The sequence below is a fragment of the Eublepharis macularius genome, chromosome 12 (genome assembly GCF_028583425.1).
Source record: "Eublepharis macularius isolate TG4126 chromosome 12, MPM_Emac_v1.0, whole genome shotgun sequence".
In the NCBI taxonomy this organism is placed as follows: Eukaryota; Metazoa; Chordata; class Lepidosauria; order Squamata; family Eublepharidae; genus Eublepharis; species Eublepharis macularius.
In genome coordinates this window covers 58,019,824-58,036,571 of record NC_072801.1, presented here as the reverse complement: position 1 = coordinate 58,036,571, position 16,748 = coordinate 58,019,824, and the positions used below count along the sequence as shown (strand labels likewise).

The 16,748-nt window shown below is 47.1% G+C and overlaps 1 protein-coding gene across 1 annotated transcript; it reads left to right on the top strand.

Annotated features, from left to right (window-relative positions):
* Window positions 1-288: 288 nt before the first annotated feature.
* LOC129338973 (sulfotransferase 1B1-like) lies at window positions 289-16,294 on the top strand. The gene is made up of 7 exons (XM_054993552.1): window positions 289-518; window positions 2,483-2,611; window positions 2,709-2,806; window positions 2,893-3,019; window positions 3,239-3,333; window positions 13,337-13,517; window positions 14,177-16,294. Exons 1-7 carry the CDS (start codon window positions 338-340, stop codon window positions 14,287-14,289), a joined length of 924 nt encoding a protein of 307 aa, XP_054849527.1. The 5' UTR covers window positions 289-337; the 3' UTR covers window positions 14,290-16,294.
* Window positions 16,295-16,748: the final 454 nt, after the last annotated feature.

The following is a 16,748-nucleotide window of genomic DNA, read 5'->3' as shown; positions in this document are numbered from 1 at the left end:
TGCATGGGACTCCATGAACTCCACCTTGAATTCCCCAAGAAGAAGGGCAGGGTACATGGTTAATAAATCAATAATTGCGTAAAGGCCTTGTCAAAGCTTAAACAGGGTTTGACTTGACTGTGTGATGAAATCGTAGTTAACCAGTACAGTGATCGGTGGGCTTTGAAGTGCTTACATCTAAAATTGGGGGGTGGGGGAGGGGTGAAGGCTTTCCAAGAAAATCACCTTAGAAGATACACCAAAATTTAAGAACTGGGGAGGTCTCTGCTTCCTCTGGGAAGGATCACGCTGCTGTTACTGGCCTGTTACACTGTTCTTACATCCTGAAGGGGACACCATGGCTAGCCAGAAGGACTACAACGAAGCTCTACATGAATTCAAGGGGCTGTTCCAGAGGTTTCCACTGGTGCCAGTTTATGGGATCCCATTGATGGAACCCATTGCTCATCAATGGGCTCCTATTGAAAATTTTGAAGCACGAGTGGATGACTTGCTCATCTCGACCTACCCCAAATCAGGTGAGACATCAATAGGGTCTATGGAATGGAAGTTGTGTTGTTAATAAGGTTGGGAGCCAGTGGAGTATAGTGGTTAGAATATTAGACCAGGGCCAGGGAGACTTAGCTTCTAAAGCCATACAGACAGAAAACTCAGTGGATGACAATCGACTCCTTCCTCTCTTAGTATAACCTACCTTGCAGGGTTGTTTTGAAGATCAGATGAAGGGGGAGATATCTTTGAATACCACCCTGAGCTTCTTAGTGGAAAGACCGGTGATGAAAATGTAGATAGGTAAGATAGGGCTGCTGCCCCACCATTTGTACTTTTGGTGAATATTCCTAGTCCTCTAATATATAATCCTAGAAATGTTTCTAGACCATAATCTATAGAAAATGTACTAATGTATGTCTAAATTTTTTGCCAAGGCAAGTTTCTGCATTCAAATAGCCTACTAGCAGCCCTCCTGTTTTTGAGTTTCATAGAAATGTAAGGCACCAAACTACAAATTGGGGCTGCCAGATCGCATTAAAAAGTAAACTGGACTCTGGAGTTTTTCACGCATGTGCTTTAGATGGACTCCCAGGCCCAGTGTGATGACATCATTCCAGAGTGATGTCATCGGTGGCCACCCCCCTGCTGCTCAGGAGGCCAAGTAAGCGGGCCTGTCACTTCCCAGGCACACAGAAGGCGGCTTGGCTGGCTGGTCACTCCTCTGGCGCTCAGGCAGGGGAGGGGGCTGGAAACAGTGGTGAGGTGGCACAGGCAGCATAGGAGGCTGGGTGGGCCCACCAGCCTCTCCCTCAGGAGAGCAGCAAGGAGGGGGAAGCACCACAGGAAGGCCTTTGGGTGCTGCTGCCAGCTCCTGCAGGCCAGCGGCCAGCCACTCCTCCTCCACGCACAAAAATACCAGACATTTATATGTCCAGTATTTTAATCGCTTTCTCCCCCAGACAATCCGATAAAAAACCAGACGGTCTGGGGGAAAACTGGACACCTGGCAACTCTACTGTAATACGATTCAACAAAACACAGCCATCTCCAATAATACAATTCAACAAACCAGCCATCTGTTAAAAGCCCTAGAAAATAAAACCACCTTGAACCTCTTTCTGAACATCTGCAAGAACGAAATCTTCCTTACCTCCTCTGGTAATCTGTTGCACAGAGTAGGAGCCACAGTTGAGAAATCCCAGATCTTGGTAGTGGAGGAATGCACAGCTTGGAGGTAAATATGCTAAATATGCAAATATGCTAAACAGTCCATTGTTTTACAGAAATACAGTGCATGGCAGTGTTGTTTTGTACCTACTCTTGAAATGTTAATAGAAGTGTAGGATAAAATGGGGCTGTGATGGCCACTAGATATTAGTATCCTGGACGGCTTTTGTGTTTCCCATTTGCAATCAGTTATCAGTTTAGAAACAGGAGTTTCATATGACACATAATATAGTTCTATATTCCTCTTAAAAATCTAGCAGAGCCTTCCTCGTGGACAAGCCCCTAGCGTAAGTTCACTTGTCAGTAAGTTACGTTCAGCAAAGAATCTGCCTCTCCCCTTCAGTCTTCTTTTTGCTGTTTTGTGATACGGTCTAATTATTTACTTCCTCTTAACTTTTGGTTGCAGCAGTATTCATCTATCAATTATTAATCATCATTTTCTGCATAAGGATGTCTTAAGTACAGCTTTTCTTTTTGCAGTCAAAGTCATTGGTCATTTATAAATCTGTTCTCCAGGGCTTTTTTTCTGGGAAAAAGGTGGTAGAACTTAGTGGGTTGCTCTCGGAGAAAATGGTCACATGGCTGGTGGCCCCACCCCCTGATCTCCAGACAAAGGGGAGTTTAACTCCCCTCTGTCTGGAAATCAGAGGGCGGGGCCACCAGCCATGCGACCATTTTCAAGAGGTGCCGGAACTCCATTCCACCTTGTTCCTGCTCAAAAAAAGCTCTGCTGTTCTCTCTCTCTCTCTCTCTGTACCTTCAGGTACCACCTGGATGCAAGAGATTGTTGATTTGATTTTTGCTACTGGTGATGTGGAAAAAGCTCGGCGGGCACCCGTATACGTCCGTATCCCATGCCTAGAAATCTGTTCCCCACCCCCTGTGCCTTCAGGTGAGCGCAGAGAACTCGGGCATTCTGACTTTAGCTTTAACATACAGACGCCAGGCTAACGCTTCCACCTCATTTCTGGTTCTACTGCTCTCCCCAGGGGTCGATAGGCTGGTGAATGCACCATCTCCTCGTGTGATCAAAAGCCACTTGCCCTTTCAGCTTCTTCCTAAATCCTTTTTGGAAAAGAATTGCAAAGTAAGTGATGCTACTGTGTGCCTCATCACATGGTCGGTGCTGACGATCAGCAGCCACATTAAAGGCCTGTCTTTTGACTCTTACAGATTATTTATGTTGCTCGTAATGCCAAGGATAACCTGGTTTCCTATTACTTCTATGATCTGATGAACCGGACACAGCCAGATCCAGGGCCCTGGGATGGTTATGTTAAGAAATTCATGGAGGGCAAAGGTCAGTTCTAGGGCAGGGAATACTCAACTCTTGCTTAACACCTCGATATTGTGGATAAACAAGGAACATGCTAGATTCACGGCGGGTCTAATGGTTTATATTTGAGACAAAATATATTGAATTAGGGATTCCCAAACTCTCTGGAAATGGAGGAGGTATAATGGGTTCAGGGAGCGAGGTACCTATTTTTTGTGCCATCTCATCTTCTTCATTACTCAGTTGCATGGGGCTCTTGGTACGATCATGTTCGGCGTTGCTGGGATGAGAGAGCAAACCACCGCATCCTGTACGTTTTCTATGAGGACATGAAAGAAGTGAGTCAGGTTATTTGTTCATTCATTTTAAGAGATGTTGGTACTGCTTTTCATGCAAAATTAAGCAATACATAGGTTCTGGATTTCCTTCTTCACTGTGGCTGCGCTATTGTAATAAGCAAGTCACCCATAATCAAGATTTGTATTTAATATCGTAATGATTTCTGCTAAAGATGCTTGTTTGGTTATTTAAAAGTTGGAGAGTTGTTGAGTAACACATTTCAAAATTTTCTAGGAACAGGAGTGCGGAAAAGAGTCAACAATTGTCTGAGGAATGAATAGAATTGAGCTACATGAGTGGACAGGGAATATTAACCTGCCTGTGACTGGGGTGAAAGTCAAGCTAGGGGGTCAATTGTGCAGGATTTTTTTTTGCTGGCGGGTAGGGGAGGGCGGACACTTTTAAGCAGAATCCTTGCCTAGAAGTGCTACATTATTTTCTAAAAAATTCCACTAGGATCAATCTGGGAACTCCTTTATTAGGGCCGAACTAGACACAATGTTTGTCACGTGTTTTTGATGGAGATGGGCGGCAATACAACAGTGTCATGGAAAACTCCCTCTAAAATTGCTATGGGGTCCCAATTCTATTTGGGACTGAGGTGCAGGGGGAGGAGGGGCTCCTGACTCTTCCTCTTGCACCATTTTTTCCAACTTGAAAGGACGGGCAGGGTGGGAGATGCCTCCTGAGATGTGTTTTCCCAACTCTGTAGGCTTTCTGTGCTGAATTACAAAAACTCTTTTCAGTCATTACAACTGTGGCACTCCTACCTTATATACCAGGAGGGCACATTACATGAGATTTTCTGAATATATACATATATTTGTCATTTTGTGTGCATAGGCAACATACTTTTTCCCCAACTTCAGTACATGTAGCTGGAAATCCAGATTTTTTGGGAGTATGTGTTCCTGAAGCTGGAAAATAAATGTACTGCCCTAGTAAAATGGAATGTTGTACATGTGCATTGAGAGAATCATGCGTGGTGTGCCAGACTCGGAGCGGCTTGAAAAGGGTCATGGTCCTCCATATGGGAGACAAAAAAGGGAAAGGATTTACTATAAATTCAGCAGAGTATTCCCTGAACCTGTTTTAAAAGCCGAAATTTGGCCATGTGATTTAATGAGAGTGCCCACAAGAGTTATTTATCTCTCGATGTGCCCTCAATAATTTCTCCAGGTCAAGAAATGTGAGGGACAACTTCAAAATAGGCACGTTTGAGACACAAAGGGATGTGTAATAGATGTCAGCAGAATTGTAGAAATATGGGAGGATTGTAAAGGCCCTCTAATTCTGCTCTCCAAAGTATCCAGCCGTAGTTTCTTGCATTCTCCCAGGAACTTCAAGCAGAAAGGGGCTCACTCTAGGCAGATTGTGTTCATATTTATAATAGCAGCAAGAAGAAAGCTGGCAATTAGAACAAAAAACAGTTTGTGTAGTGCAGACAGCATCAACAATAGCAATATTTAATATAACAAAAACAGAACAATAGGTCGACCATAAATACCTGTTTGTATAAACAATGTGGATATTATCTGATTCATTTAAAATAGTGACATCCCATCTTTTTCCCCCACAAAGAGACTCAAGGCAGCTTGAATCCAAATACTATAAAACTCTACACTAAAAATATCCCAAACCAAATGAATCCCCCAAATTCCCTTCCAGTTAATGCACCCAATAATACAATTCAACAAAACAGCCATCCGTTAAAAGCCCTAGAAAATAAAACCACCTTGAACCTCTTTCTGAACATCTGCAAGAATGAAATCTTCCTTACTTCCTCTGGTAATCTGTTGCACAAAGTAGGAGCCACAGTTGAGAAATCCCAGATCTCAGCAGTGGAGGAATGCACAGCCTGGAGATAGGGGGAAATAGGCAAGTAACTGCTTTAATGATCTTTAACTGGTGCAAAGTGAGAAGTAGCCCCTTAAAATGGAGCTCAGAAACAGGGAGTTGCCAACTCTGGGTTGGGAAATTCCTGGAGACTTGGAGGTGGAGCCTGAAGAAGGCAGGGTCTGGGGAGGGGATGGATCTGAGCAGAGGGTAATGCTTTGTGGAGTCCACCTGCTAAAGCAGCCATTTCCCCCAGTGGTCATAGATCCAGAGGAGTTAGCCGTGTTAGTCTGTAGTACCAAAATTGAAAAGAGTCCAGTAGCACCTTTAAGACTAACCAACTGTGATTCTCGAAAGCTTATGCTACAGTAAAGTTGGTTAGTCTTAAAGGTAGTACTAGACTCTTTTTGATTTCCCCCAATGAAACTGATCTCTGTTACAACCTTTTTCTGGCAACTAGTGTAGCTGATTCTGCAAGGTGTAATGTGCTCATATTAGCTAACCCCCTCTGTCCTGAATTGCAATCAGGTTGCTGCATTCATACTGTTTGTAGTTTCTGAATTGCCATTAAGGGTGGCCCCATGCTAAGTATGTTACAGTAGTCCAATGCACCATTACAAAAGTATGGATCAGCATGGCCAGGTCATGGGCATGTAAAAGAGTACAGATGGATCTGCAAATACACCCACAGTTACAACAGTTTTCCAATTAAAGATCCATTTTGAATATTTTGTCCGTTGGGTATAGTTGATTTGGTGTAGTTTAGCACTTCTGTCCACAACAAAAAGGACTAGAGATTTACTTTTTCTTTTACTTATGAAAGCTGAGGGAATTCAGAGGAACTCGGAGACAATGGAAATAGATCATTATGACATGAAATTGTAGCTGATGGAGGAAAGGGTGCGCAAAACTCCTGTGGTTGGATACTTCATTGATAGTGCCTCTGAATTCACAGCAGTGATGACAGAGAAATGGAGAATCTTCACTGTGTGGATACAGCCTGAATCACCAACACTGCTTTGACTGGCTGTAGCACTGCCTTTCCATAGTCATCAAACCCATTTAGTTATATATAAATAGATCAATGTGCTTGATATGTTTTTCTCTTTTAATCATACCGCATCTTTTATTAATCTGTCACAAATTTGCATGATCTGTGCTTCCTAGTCAGTTCTTATTCTGTTCTCAAAGTATCCTGTCCTCTCTCTTGGCAATGCCATCCCAAATGTCAGACTGTGGCTAAATAAGGCTCTCACTACAGAATTCCCTTTAGAAGCAAACACAAGTCCATTGTTTGAGAAAGGAAACTTTACTGCAGAAAAGGTCCATTATAGTCCACTGTCCTGAATAGGAGACTCAGGATGGTACATGATCATTGTTACCAATGAAGGGCAAGCATAAGGTACAGAGTAACAATACCCATCTGGATTAGCCTCCCCCCACAGTTCTCAAAACAACATCGCTCAGTCCTGGGAAGCTGCTCTCTTCAAGGCCAATGCTTGGTGGAACGGTGTTAGACAAAACAGTCTCCTCCGGTGGGAATGCTGCCTGGGAACTGGTGCACCTGGGAAGAAAGCACTTAAACACTAGAAGCATTAGAAAATGGAGTCAGTACAGTTTAGATATACACTGGACCTGACATTCTGCCCCCCTTAAAACAGATCCCCCCCTGGCTTATATGGGTAGCGAGTATGAAAAGCTTTGGTTAATCTAGGAGCATGAACATGTGCAGAGTTCACCCATTCATCGTAACCAGAATCAAAGTCCTTCCATCTAATGAGGTAAAAAAGCTGATTTCGCTTAAGTTTAGAGTCCAAAATTTGTTGTACCTCATAGTGTATTTGATCGTCAATTAAAGTTGGAATGGGTGGAGCTCTGATGTGCCATTTGTCATCGGTGGGAGCTCTCTTTAAAAGACTGACATGGAACGTGTCATGAACATGGCGCAAGTTCTTGGGCAAAGTTACAGCAACAGTCACTTTATTTATTATTTTGCGCACAGGAAAAGGTCCCAGAAATTTTAGAGCGAGTTTGCGGCTTGTTTGAGCTAGTTTCAGGTTCTTTGTGGAAATATACACATGATCTCCAGGTTGTAAATCCCATTCGGCCACACGATGGCGATCTGCGTATTTTTTGTAATCCAGTTTGGCTTTTTCAAGGTGTTTCTTAATAAGAGTCCACTGTTGCGCCGCCTCCCCCCACCATGAAGATACATCTGGCAATTTAGAGGAATGGAGAGGGGGAGCGTCCAACGGGAAGGGATTGAAGTGAGCTCCATAGACAATTTTGAAAGGGGCCTCTCCGGTTGAAGCGTGTACACTGTTGTTATATGAGAATTCGGCTAGAGGGAGAAGGTCCACCCAATTATCTTGTTGAAAATTAATGTAGCAACGAAGGAACTGTTCTAGTATTTGGTTTGTTTTTTCGGATTGTCCGTCGGTTTGTGGGTGGTGGCTTGAACTGATTCCTTGCTCAATATTCAACATTTTCAAAAGCTCCCGCCAGAAGTTGGCAACGAACTGTCCGCCGCGATCCGAAATCACCTTGGACGGAAAAGAATGTAATTTTACGATGTGTTTCAAAAACAAATCCGCTAGTTTCCGAGCGGAGGGTATAGCAGTACAGGGAATAAAATGAGCTTGTTTGGAGAACAGATCTACCACGACTAAAATACAATTATGTCCTTTTGAAATAGGTAGATCAGTGATAAAGTCCATAGATATTATTTCCCAAGGTCTGTTTGGCGTTTCCAATGGTTGCAGGAGACCCGGAGGTTTTCCTTTTCTGGTTTTGGCGCTGAGGCAAACGGGGCAGGAACTAACATATTGGGAAATGTCTTTGCGCATGCCCGGCCACCAGAATTGCCTTTGGACTAGGTGCAATGTTTTCAAATACCCATAATGACCAGCAGTGGGAGCATCATGACAGCGTTGCAAGACCTCCAGCCTGAGGCTGTCAGGGACATAAAACTTGTTCCCCGCTAGCCAATCCCCTTGTGGGGATTGGGTCAGTTTGTTTCGCGGAGCTTTATCCCCCTCCCTTTCCACTTCAGTTTTAAGTTTCGATTTCCACTCTTGGTTGGCCGGGAGGGGCGGCTTGGCACGACTGCGAGTAGTTACCACGCCCCCAAGTTGCGTAGGCGAGAAGACCGTGTCGATAGTCTCCTCCCGTTTGCTCTTATGTTGGGGCATGCGCGATAGGGCGTCCGCCAAAAAGTTAGTTTTGCCCGGGAGATAATTTAGAGTGAAGTTGAATTTGGAAAAGAATTCCGCCCATCGCAATTGCTTGGCATTCAGTCTGCGTGGGCTTCGGAGGGCCTCCAGATTTTTATGATCTGTCCAGACCTCGAAAGGGTATCGCGCCCCCTCCAGCCAATGCCTCCAGTTAGTAAGAGCTGCTTTTACTGCAAAAGCCTCCTTCTCCCACACATTCCAATTCCTTTCCGCCTCCGAAAACTTTCTAGACAAGAACGCACAAGGCCGCAATCTTCCATCCTCCCCCTTCTGCAGTAAAACTCCCCCTATTGCCGTATCGCTGGCGTCGACTTGCACTATGAAAGGGGATTGTTCGTTGGGGTGGGAGAGGATGGGTTCCGTTACAAATTGCTTTTTTAGGCATTCGAAAGCAGTTTGGCAATCGGGGGTCCATTGTAGTTTGGAGGAGGGTCTTTTAGCTTGGTCCCCTTTATCTTTTGTTTTCAGCAGTTCTGTTAAGGGGAGCGTGATTTGGGCGAAATTTGCTATAAAGTCTCTGTAGAAGTTGGCAAAACCCAGGAAGGATTGCAGTTCTTTACGGGTGGTGGGTGTTTGCCACTCTTGGATCGCTTGTATTTTGGCTGGATCCATTTTTAAACCCTCTGGGGAGATGCAATACCCAAGGTAAGTGAGTTCGGTTTTATGGAATTCACATTTGGACAACTTGATGGGCAGTTTATTATTCATCAAGGTGGCCAGGACCTTTTGTACCATTTGAATATGTTCTTCCTCGGTGTCTGAATAAATTAAAACATCATCAAGGTACACCACCACCCCTTTGTACAAAAATTCATGTAGAACTTCGTTTATCATGGACATGAATACAGACGGGGCTCCCGTCAATCCAAAAGGCATAACAAGGTATTCATATTGTCCGAGGGGCGTATTAAACGCGGTTTTCCACTCATCCCCTGCTTTGATACGAACGTGGAAGTAAGCATCTTTTAGATCTAATTTCGTAAAGATCTTACCTTGAGCCACGACGTTGAGAAGGTCTCGGATGAGTGGTATAGGATAGGCGTTGTTGGTGGACACTGCATTCAGTCCTCGGAAATCTGTGCACAGTCGGAGTCCCCCATCCTTCTTTTTCACGAAGAGGACCGGAGCGGCGTGGGGACTATTGGCTGGGCGGATGAACCCTCGTTGGAGGTTGGTGTCGATGAATTTCCGGAGCTCTTCTCGTTCATGGAGACTCATGGGATAGAGTCGTCCTTTGGGCAGTGAGGCTCCGGGTAAAATTTCCACCGCGCAATCCGTTCGTCGGTGCGGGGGTAGAGTATCAGCTTCCTCCTCAGAAAAAGCATTTAGAAAAGGCCAATACGGTTCGGGTATTTGGTTGACTTCTTCTTGAGTGAGAAGGGCCTTTTCAGTATGAGTTGGATCATCGCCCCAGTTTTGGTTCCAACGGTGATTTTTACAGTTGGCATGACTGAAGGTGATACATCCTTGTGCCCAGTCTATGTAGGGATTGTGATCACATAGCCACGCTGCCTAGAATTAACGGGTACTTGGCAGTAGAGCTGATGACAAAAGACCTCTTTTCCCAATGTTGTCCCATGCCTGTGATCACTGGGATGGTCTCAGTTGTGACAGGGTTCATATTGGTGCCGTCCATTTGTTCAAAGATTACTGGATTTTGTAATTCCCGAGTTGGTAAGACCAGTCCATTGACTAAAGCTGGGGCGATGATGTCTCTCGAACAGCCCGAGTCGATAAGGGCTTGCACCCGAATATGCATTTGTCTCTCTGGGTTGATTAGAGTCACTGGCATGAATAAGATGGACCCAGGTGGCCGGTTCCGTGCAGGGACTGGCTTGGGGCGGATCTGTCGTTTGGGCCCTTTTACGACAGATCCATCTCGTTTCCCGACTGGGGGCTTTCTGGATTGACTTCTGCGGTTGGGGAAGCGGGGTCGTATTCCATAACTTCTTCCGCTTCCAGCCCTCTCTCTGAGGCAGGCCTTTGGGAAGCGCCGCGGCCTCTATTTGCTCGTGGCGCGGGAATTGGGCGTTGGAGAGTAGGAAACGGAGCAAGGGTTGGACGCCGTAGTTGAAGCGGAGGTCTTTGCACAGGCCGGTAGGGGCATTGTGCTGCAAAGTGACCTGCTTGTCCGCATTGCAAACACAGCCCTTGTTGCCATCTAGCATCTCTCGCTCCACGGGTGGCGTAGCCAGTTCCCCGTCCTCCCTTCTGTAAAGTCAATGGTCTTCTCTGTCCCGTTTGTTGTTGTTGTTCAACCAAACGGACTTCCAGAATGCGGTTCTCCACTTCGCATGCAAGTTGAATCCAACCTAACAACGTAGGGGGATTGTCCTGCATAAGGGCTCTGTCCAAAAGTCTCGGGTTTAGTCCTTGCTTGAACAGAATAATCTTGGTGGACTCCTCACACCTAGGGCACTTGGCTGCCAATTGCCGGAATTTTGTGACATAGTCTCTTGCTGACATGCTGCCTTGTTTAATGGCTTGCAATTCTGTTCTGGCCCTGGTTTCCTCTAAGGGGTCTTCATATTGCGCTCGGATAGCATCCACCAACCCCTGGAGAGTATCGAGTTCTGGGGCCCCAACATTGTATAGTCCTACATACCAGTCCGCTGCCTTGCCTTGTAAGCGGGATCCAAGATGTTCAATTTGACTGGCCTCGCTGCCGAAGAGGTGTCCCCACCGGTTGAAAAATTGTACCACTTGCACCAGGAAAAATCCTAGTTTGGAGGGATCCCCATCGAAAGTGGCTTCCAGTTTCACCCAGCCCATCGGGAGTTCTTGTCTCGGAGCAGGCGCTGGGTAGAAGTCCATTGGCAGTCTTAATTGCGCCTGGGGCGCGGGAGGAGGTAACTGGGGCCCCGGTTGGGGCAACGGTGGCGGTTGTACTGGCGGCGGCAACACCGGCGGTGCTGGCAGAGGTTGCCATGGTTGGGCTGCCGGGGGTGGTCTCGGTTGGGCCGGAGGCTGCAGTGGTGGGCGAGCAGGTGGTGGCAGTCTTGGTCTGGCTGGTAACACGGGAGGCGTCGGCGGTAACTGTCGAGGTGGAGGAGGCTGGTGTGGTTGAGTGGGGGTCGGCCGCGGAGGAGGGGGTTGGAGATGTCGTAGTGGTGCGGGCCTTCCCGGTTGATTCGGGGGTGGTAAGACGGGCTGGTCCTGTGGCTGCTGCAACGGTGTGAGCTGCGGTCGAGGCGGGAGGGGCCGCAGCGGCGAAGGCCGGATGGGTGGAAGGCCGCGCGGGCTTGCCCCTCCAGGCGTCGTTATTCTGGGAAGCAAAGGCTGGCCTCGTGGCGCTGGTAGACTGTCCCCTGAAGTTTGCCCGATGGGAACAGTTTCCCGCGGTTGACGAGGGGCTCCCGCCTCGGATGGAGCCGGGTGTTCTCCCGATTGGTCCGGCCGGACCGTTATTGGAGAAGTATGAGGGGGTATCACCGGTGTCCCACTTGGCTTTTCCTCCCCTTCCGTAGGCCGCTCAACTGGAGTCTCGTCTGGCGGTAAATCCCCTCCCGAGTTAGGAGGTTCGGTGGGAGTTTCTCCGGGTGGCTCAACCGGGTTATCCCCTCTCGGTGGAATTTCGTGCAGTTTGGGAAATTCCTTGGGTTGTTCTCCCGATTCGCCAGGGCAGGCGTCCCCCTCTCCCGTAGGTGACGACTGTTGCTGGACTCCCTCCACCGGATAGGAGATGACACTTTGGAGTGTAGCTATCTGCACCGCCATCTCTTCTGGGGACAGTCTCTCTCCTGCTCCCATTGCTGAGATTAGATGAATGGCATGAGCCAAACTTTCTTCCATATCCATCAGTTTAGCTTCTAACTGTTGCATTCGACTTGGCCCCGGTTGCTCCCTCACGGAACCTTCAATCGTTGCACTCACCGGGGAAAAGGGGCCCCAAGGCGGAGGGTCTCCCTGAACGACTCGCGATCTCGCTGCTAGAATACCCTTGGCCAGGCCCGTCACTGCCGAGATGCCGGTATCTACAGCATGGGTGCGACCTTGCAGCTGCTCCCAACTTTGTTCAGGAACTTCCGTTGGCTCTTTCCACGGAGCAAGTTCGGAATAATCCCAACTCAGGGCGCCGCGGTGGGACGTGTCCCCCTCCGTCTGCTCGAGCGTCCTGTTCCAATATCGCCATGGTTGGCTGCTGTCTAGCTCAGGGACGGTGTCTAGGCTTCGGCGCCCTTCCATCGAAACTCGTGGATGGAGTCCACCGGCCCGGCGCTCTCTCGTTTCCCGGGGTCTGGCTCCCCACTCCGACGGGGTGGGTACCGAGATCAAGGGGAGAGCGGTCGCCTTCGGCCTTGCCCCTTCAGCACCGAGATCGATGAGAGGCGGGGTGGAAGTGGAGGCTCCGGTCCCGTTCCCGGTTGCTCCCAGCTCCTGGGAGTCTTGGGCTGGTACTGGTTGATTGTCGGGAGACGCATACGGATCAAACAAAGGATCCCTGTCCGGGACAACCTTGGATTCCGATGGGCCCGACTCAGACATGATTGGTAACAAAATGTCAGACTGTGGCTAAATAAGGCTCTCACTACAGAATTCCCTTTAGAAGCAAACACAAGTCCATTGTTTGAGAAAGGAAACTTTACTGCAGAAAAGGTCCATTACAGTCCACTGTCCTGAATAGGAGACTCAGGATGGTACATGATCATTGTTACCAATGAAGGGCAAGCATAAGGTACAGAGTAACAATACCCATCTGGATTAGCCTCCCCCCACAGTTCTCAAAACAACATCGCTCAGTCCTGGGAAGCTGCTCTCTTCAAGGCCAATGCTTGGTGGAACGGTGTTAGACAAAACAGTCTCCTCCGGTGGGAATGCTGCCTGGGAACTGGTGCACCTGGGAAGAAAGCACTTAAACACTAGAAGCATTAGAAAATGGAGTCAGTACAGTTTAGATATACACTGGACCTGACACCAAATGGGTCTCCAACAGGACCTGGCACATGAAATCCGGCGAGTGAAGGATTTCCTGGAGGTAGAACTGTCTGAAGACATTGTTCAGAAGATTGCCCACCATACCTCCTTCCAGATCATGAAGGACAATCCGATGGCAAATTATGACACTCTCCCCAGCACCTTCTTGGATAGGACAAAAAGTTCCTTTATGAGAAAAGGTAATTGAATGACACGGGTCCTCCTGGCAGCTGCTTATCCTCCCCCACTACCTTCCAGCAAGGTAATCTTTCAAACAGAGGATATGACTTACATTCAGCCACGGGAGTAAGCCTTAGAAGTCCTCATATTCCCTTTTATAATAATAATAATATTAGATTTATATACCGCCCTTCAGAATGACTCAACACCCACTCAGAGCGGTTTACAAAGTATGTTATCATTATCCCCACAACAAAACACCCTGTGAGGTGGGTGGGGCTGAGAGAGCTCCAGAGAGCTGTGACTAGTCCAAGGTCACCCAGCTAGCTTCAAGTGGAGGAGTGGGGAATCAAACCCGGCTCTCCAGATTAGAGTCCCGTGCTCTTAACCACTACACCAAACTGGCTCTTTGGCAATCCTCCTCTTGGCAATATGGTGCCACTCTTATCACTATCCTGAACCGGAACCCATTCCAAGTAAAGGGCAAACCCCATATCCTTTGGACGACACACAAAATAGAGTTGTCTATAACAGAGAATGGTTAGCCACCCTGCTTTCTAGCAACAAGGGGGCTGTAGTGACATTCATCACCAAAGCATTGACAAAGGGATTCTGCAGTTACCCATAATCCTCAGCTCTTTCCTCTTCCTCTCTTGCATCCCCCGCCCCCTCTCCCCAGGTGAAGTTGGTGACTGGAAGAATTATTTTACGGTGGCTCAAAGAGAGGCGTTTGATGCTGATTACCAGCGAAAGATGGAAGGAACAACCCTGCGTTTCAGAGATGTATTATAGGCTCAGAAACTTACCTCTTCAGGGATTTTTTCTGTCCAGGGCAAAGATGTTTCTCCTCACTTTGCACTTTTGTTAAGAGAGATGCAGGTACTTTTAAAAACATGAAATGTCTTGTGTACATTGGAACAGTGATTTTTAAAAAATGAGTTCTGATTCTGAAATACAGGGTATCTTGGTACAGCGCCGTGACCTTGAAGTCTACCATGAATTCATCTTAGCGGAACCCTGAACTTGCTAGGCAACCTTAAGCATACCTTTAAATTGTTTCTCAGCCGCACCTGACCTGCAGTATGTATTGGAATATGTGGAGAAACAGCGTCCGACCAAAAATGAATCCCCATGCTTCAAATATTGTGGCTGCTCTCTGCCCATAGACAGGAACCCTGCTGCAGAATGATAGAGGGCAGAGGGAAGAGTGGTTGGAGGCAGGAGCCCTTGAACTCCTAGCACAGAGCACTCACGCTCTTACTTATGTTAATGTCTTACTACTCCATCCCCTGCTAGTAAGTCACACACAGAGTCAAAAAGGTGAGAAAACTAAAGTGATAGGAGGAAAACTCTTCCTTTGCAGGGCCATCCCAAAAGGGAGAGGGGGAAAAGAGGTTATAAAAACTCTGGACACGGGGGAAAGGTGTCTCTTCCATTTTGGACAGTTCTTCAGATGTACACAATCCATGATGTACTACACTTTTACCAAGGGATTCCATCTTGTCTACAAGGCAAGGGAATGATGGAGGGGAGTCCCAACTAGACATGGGCACGAACAAAAAACAAACATGGTGTTCGTTGTTCATTGCCACCCACGAACAATGAACAACGAACATTGACGTTCATGACCTGTTCACGAACATGTTCGTTGTTCGTAGGGGCCAGCAGGCTCTCCTCCAGCAATCAAGATCCCTACCACACCACTGCCAGAAACCCTACCTGAGCAGGCAGCAGGAAATGTACCAATAATAAATAATAGCTTGGCAATAATAGCTTGGCCTAGAGCCTGGCAGCAGCCCTGGAACTTGAAGAGGTAGATCCCTATCCCACCACACACAAAGAAATTTCAAGCTCCAATGCACTCTCCCTGTCTCTCTCTCAAAATGCCAACAGCAACTGTCTCTCCCTCACCGTCTGCAAAACCAGAGCTGGGAGCCCCCCGCCCCTGCTCTTTGCTTCCTTGTAACAAATTTGGAGCTCCATACTTGAAAGGAAGACCTGCCTATCAAGCTAAATTGGGCTTAGATTGGGGTTTCCAGGGCAACAGCAGGAGTTCAGACAGAGTTCAGGCAGTCTCTGCCTCCAGTTGCCAAGGGAATTGATTGCAGGTGCCAGACTGGCTTGCTTGACGAACAGCAACGAAAGAGGCTTGCAACGACTGCCTGTTCATTTAGAATGGGGCCTCAGGGACAGCTTGTCCGGGAACAGCTGATTGGGCTGTTTGTGGCTTTTTTTTTAGTTCATATTGCTGTTCGTGCCCATCTCTAGTCCCAACCTGGAGGGCTAGGTAATGATTAAGTCTACCTTACTGCAACTTCAAGTAAAGCTTGCCTGTTCTAATATTCTGCATCATTTAGGAAGTGCCTGTTACGGGGACAGAAGGCTGCATGTTTTCTCCTTTTCTTTTCAAATTGCTTGAACAGACTAGAACATGTGTATACTTTCATTCATTTATTAAACTTACTTATATTTTAAATGTTCTAAGGGATTTTCTACACACTTGACTTATTCTGATTTTCTTAGCAGTCAGTCCTCAAGCACTGGGATCAGTTTGGGTATGGTTATTCCACATGTCTGCCCTCTCTCAGAATTTTAAGAGTTGTGGTTTATTTTGTTCTTCACATGACTTAAGTCATCAAGATTTTCAAGGGAGGGTGCTGTCATCATCAGTGACATCCTCAGCCCCCCCCCCCCGCTTTTTTTTTGTGCATGAGTATATCACTCTATCAATATAAGGACTGATTTTTTTAAAATGAAAACATGATGAAGATGGTTGTTGGCGTTTTTGGAGTTTGGGAGTGGCTGTTTGTTTGGAACATTTTTTTAATGCCAATAAACTGAATTATTTACTATGTGGGATGTCTGAGTGAATTCATGAGTATCTTTTATGATCTGAGCTGATACAATGACATTACATGGTGTCAAAAGTGATGGACATGGATTTTTTTCACCCTCCACCTCCATTTATGTTGCAAGGTAACCCGGCTGCAAAGTGGAAGCATTGGGACCAAGCTTTTCATCTGTATTACTCCACTCATACTTAAGCGCCTCCCGCCCCCCGCAGTTCAAACCAGAGAACCTGCCCTGCCTTACTCAGAGTCAGTAGTCTGGGGCCAGCATCAGTGAGGCAAAACGATCTCTGCTGAGATGGAGCCCGGAGCAGGAGTAGCTACGTGCTTTTCAAACTGTGCTGCTATTTTGGGTGCCAGAAGTGGCCACCTGCCCTCCCCTGGGCCACCAGGGCTTTTGCA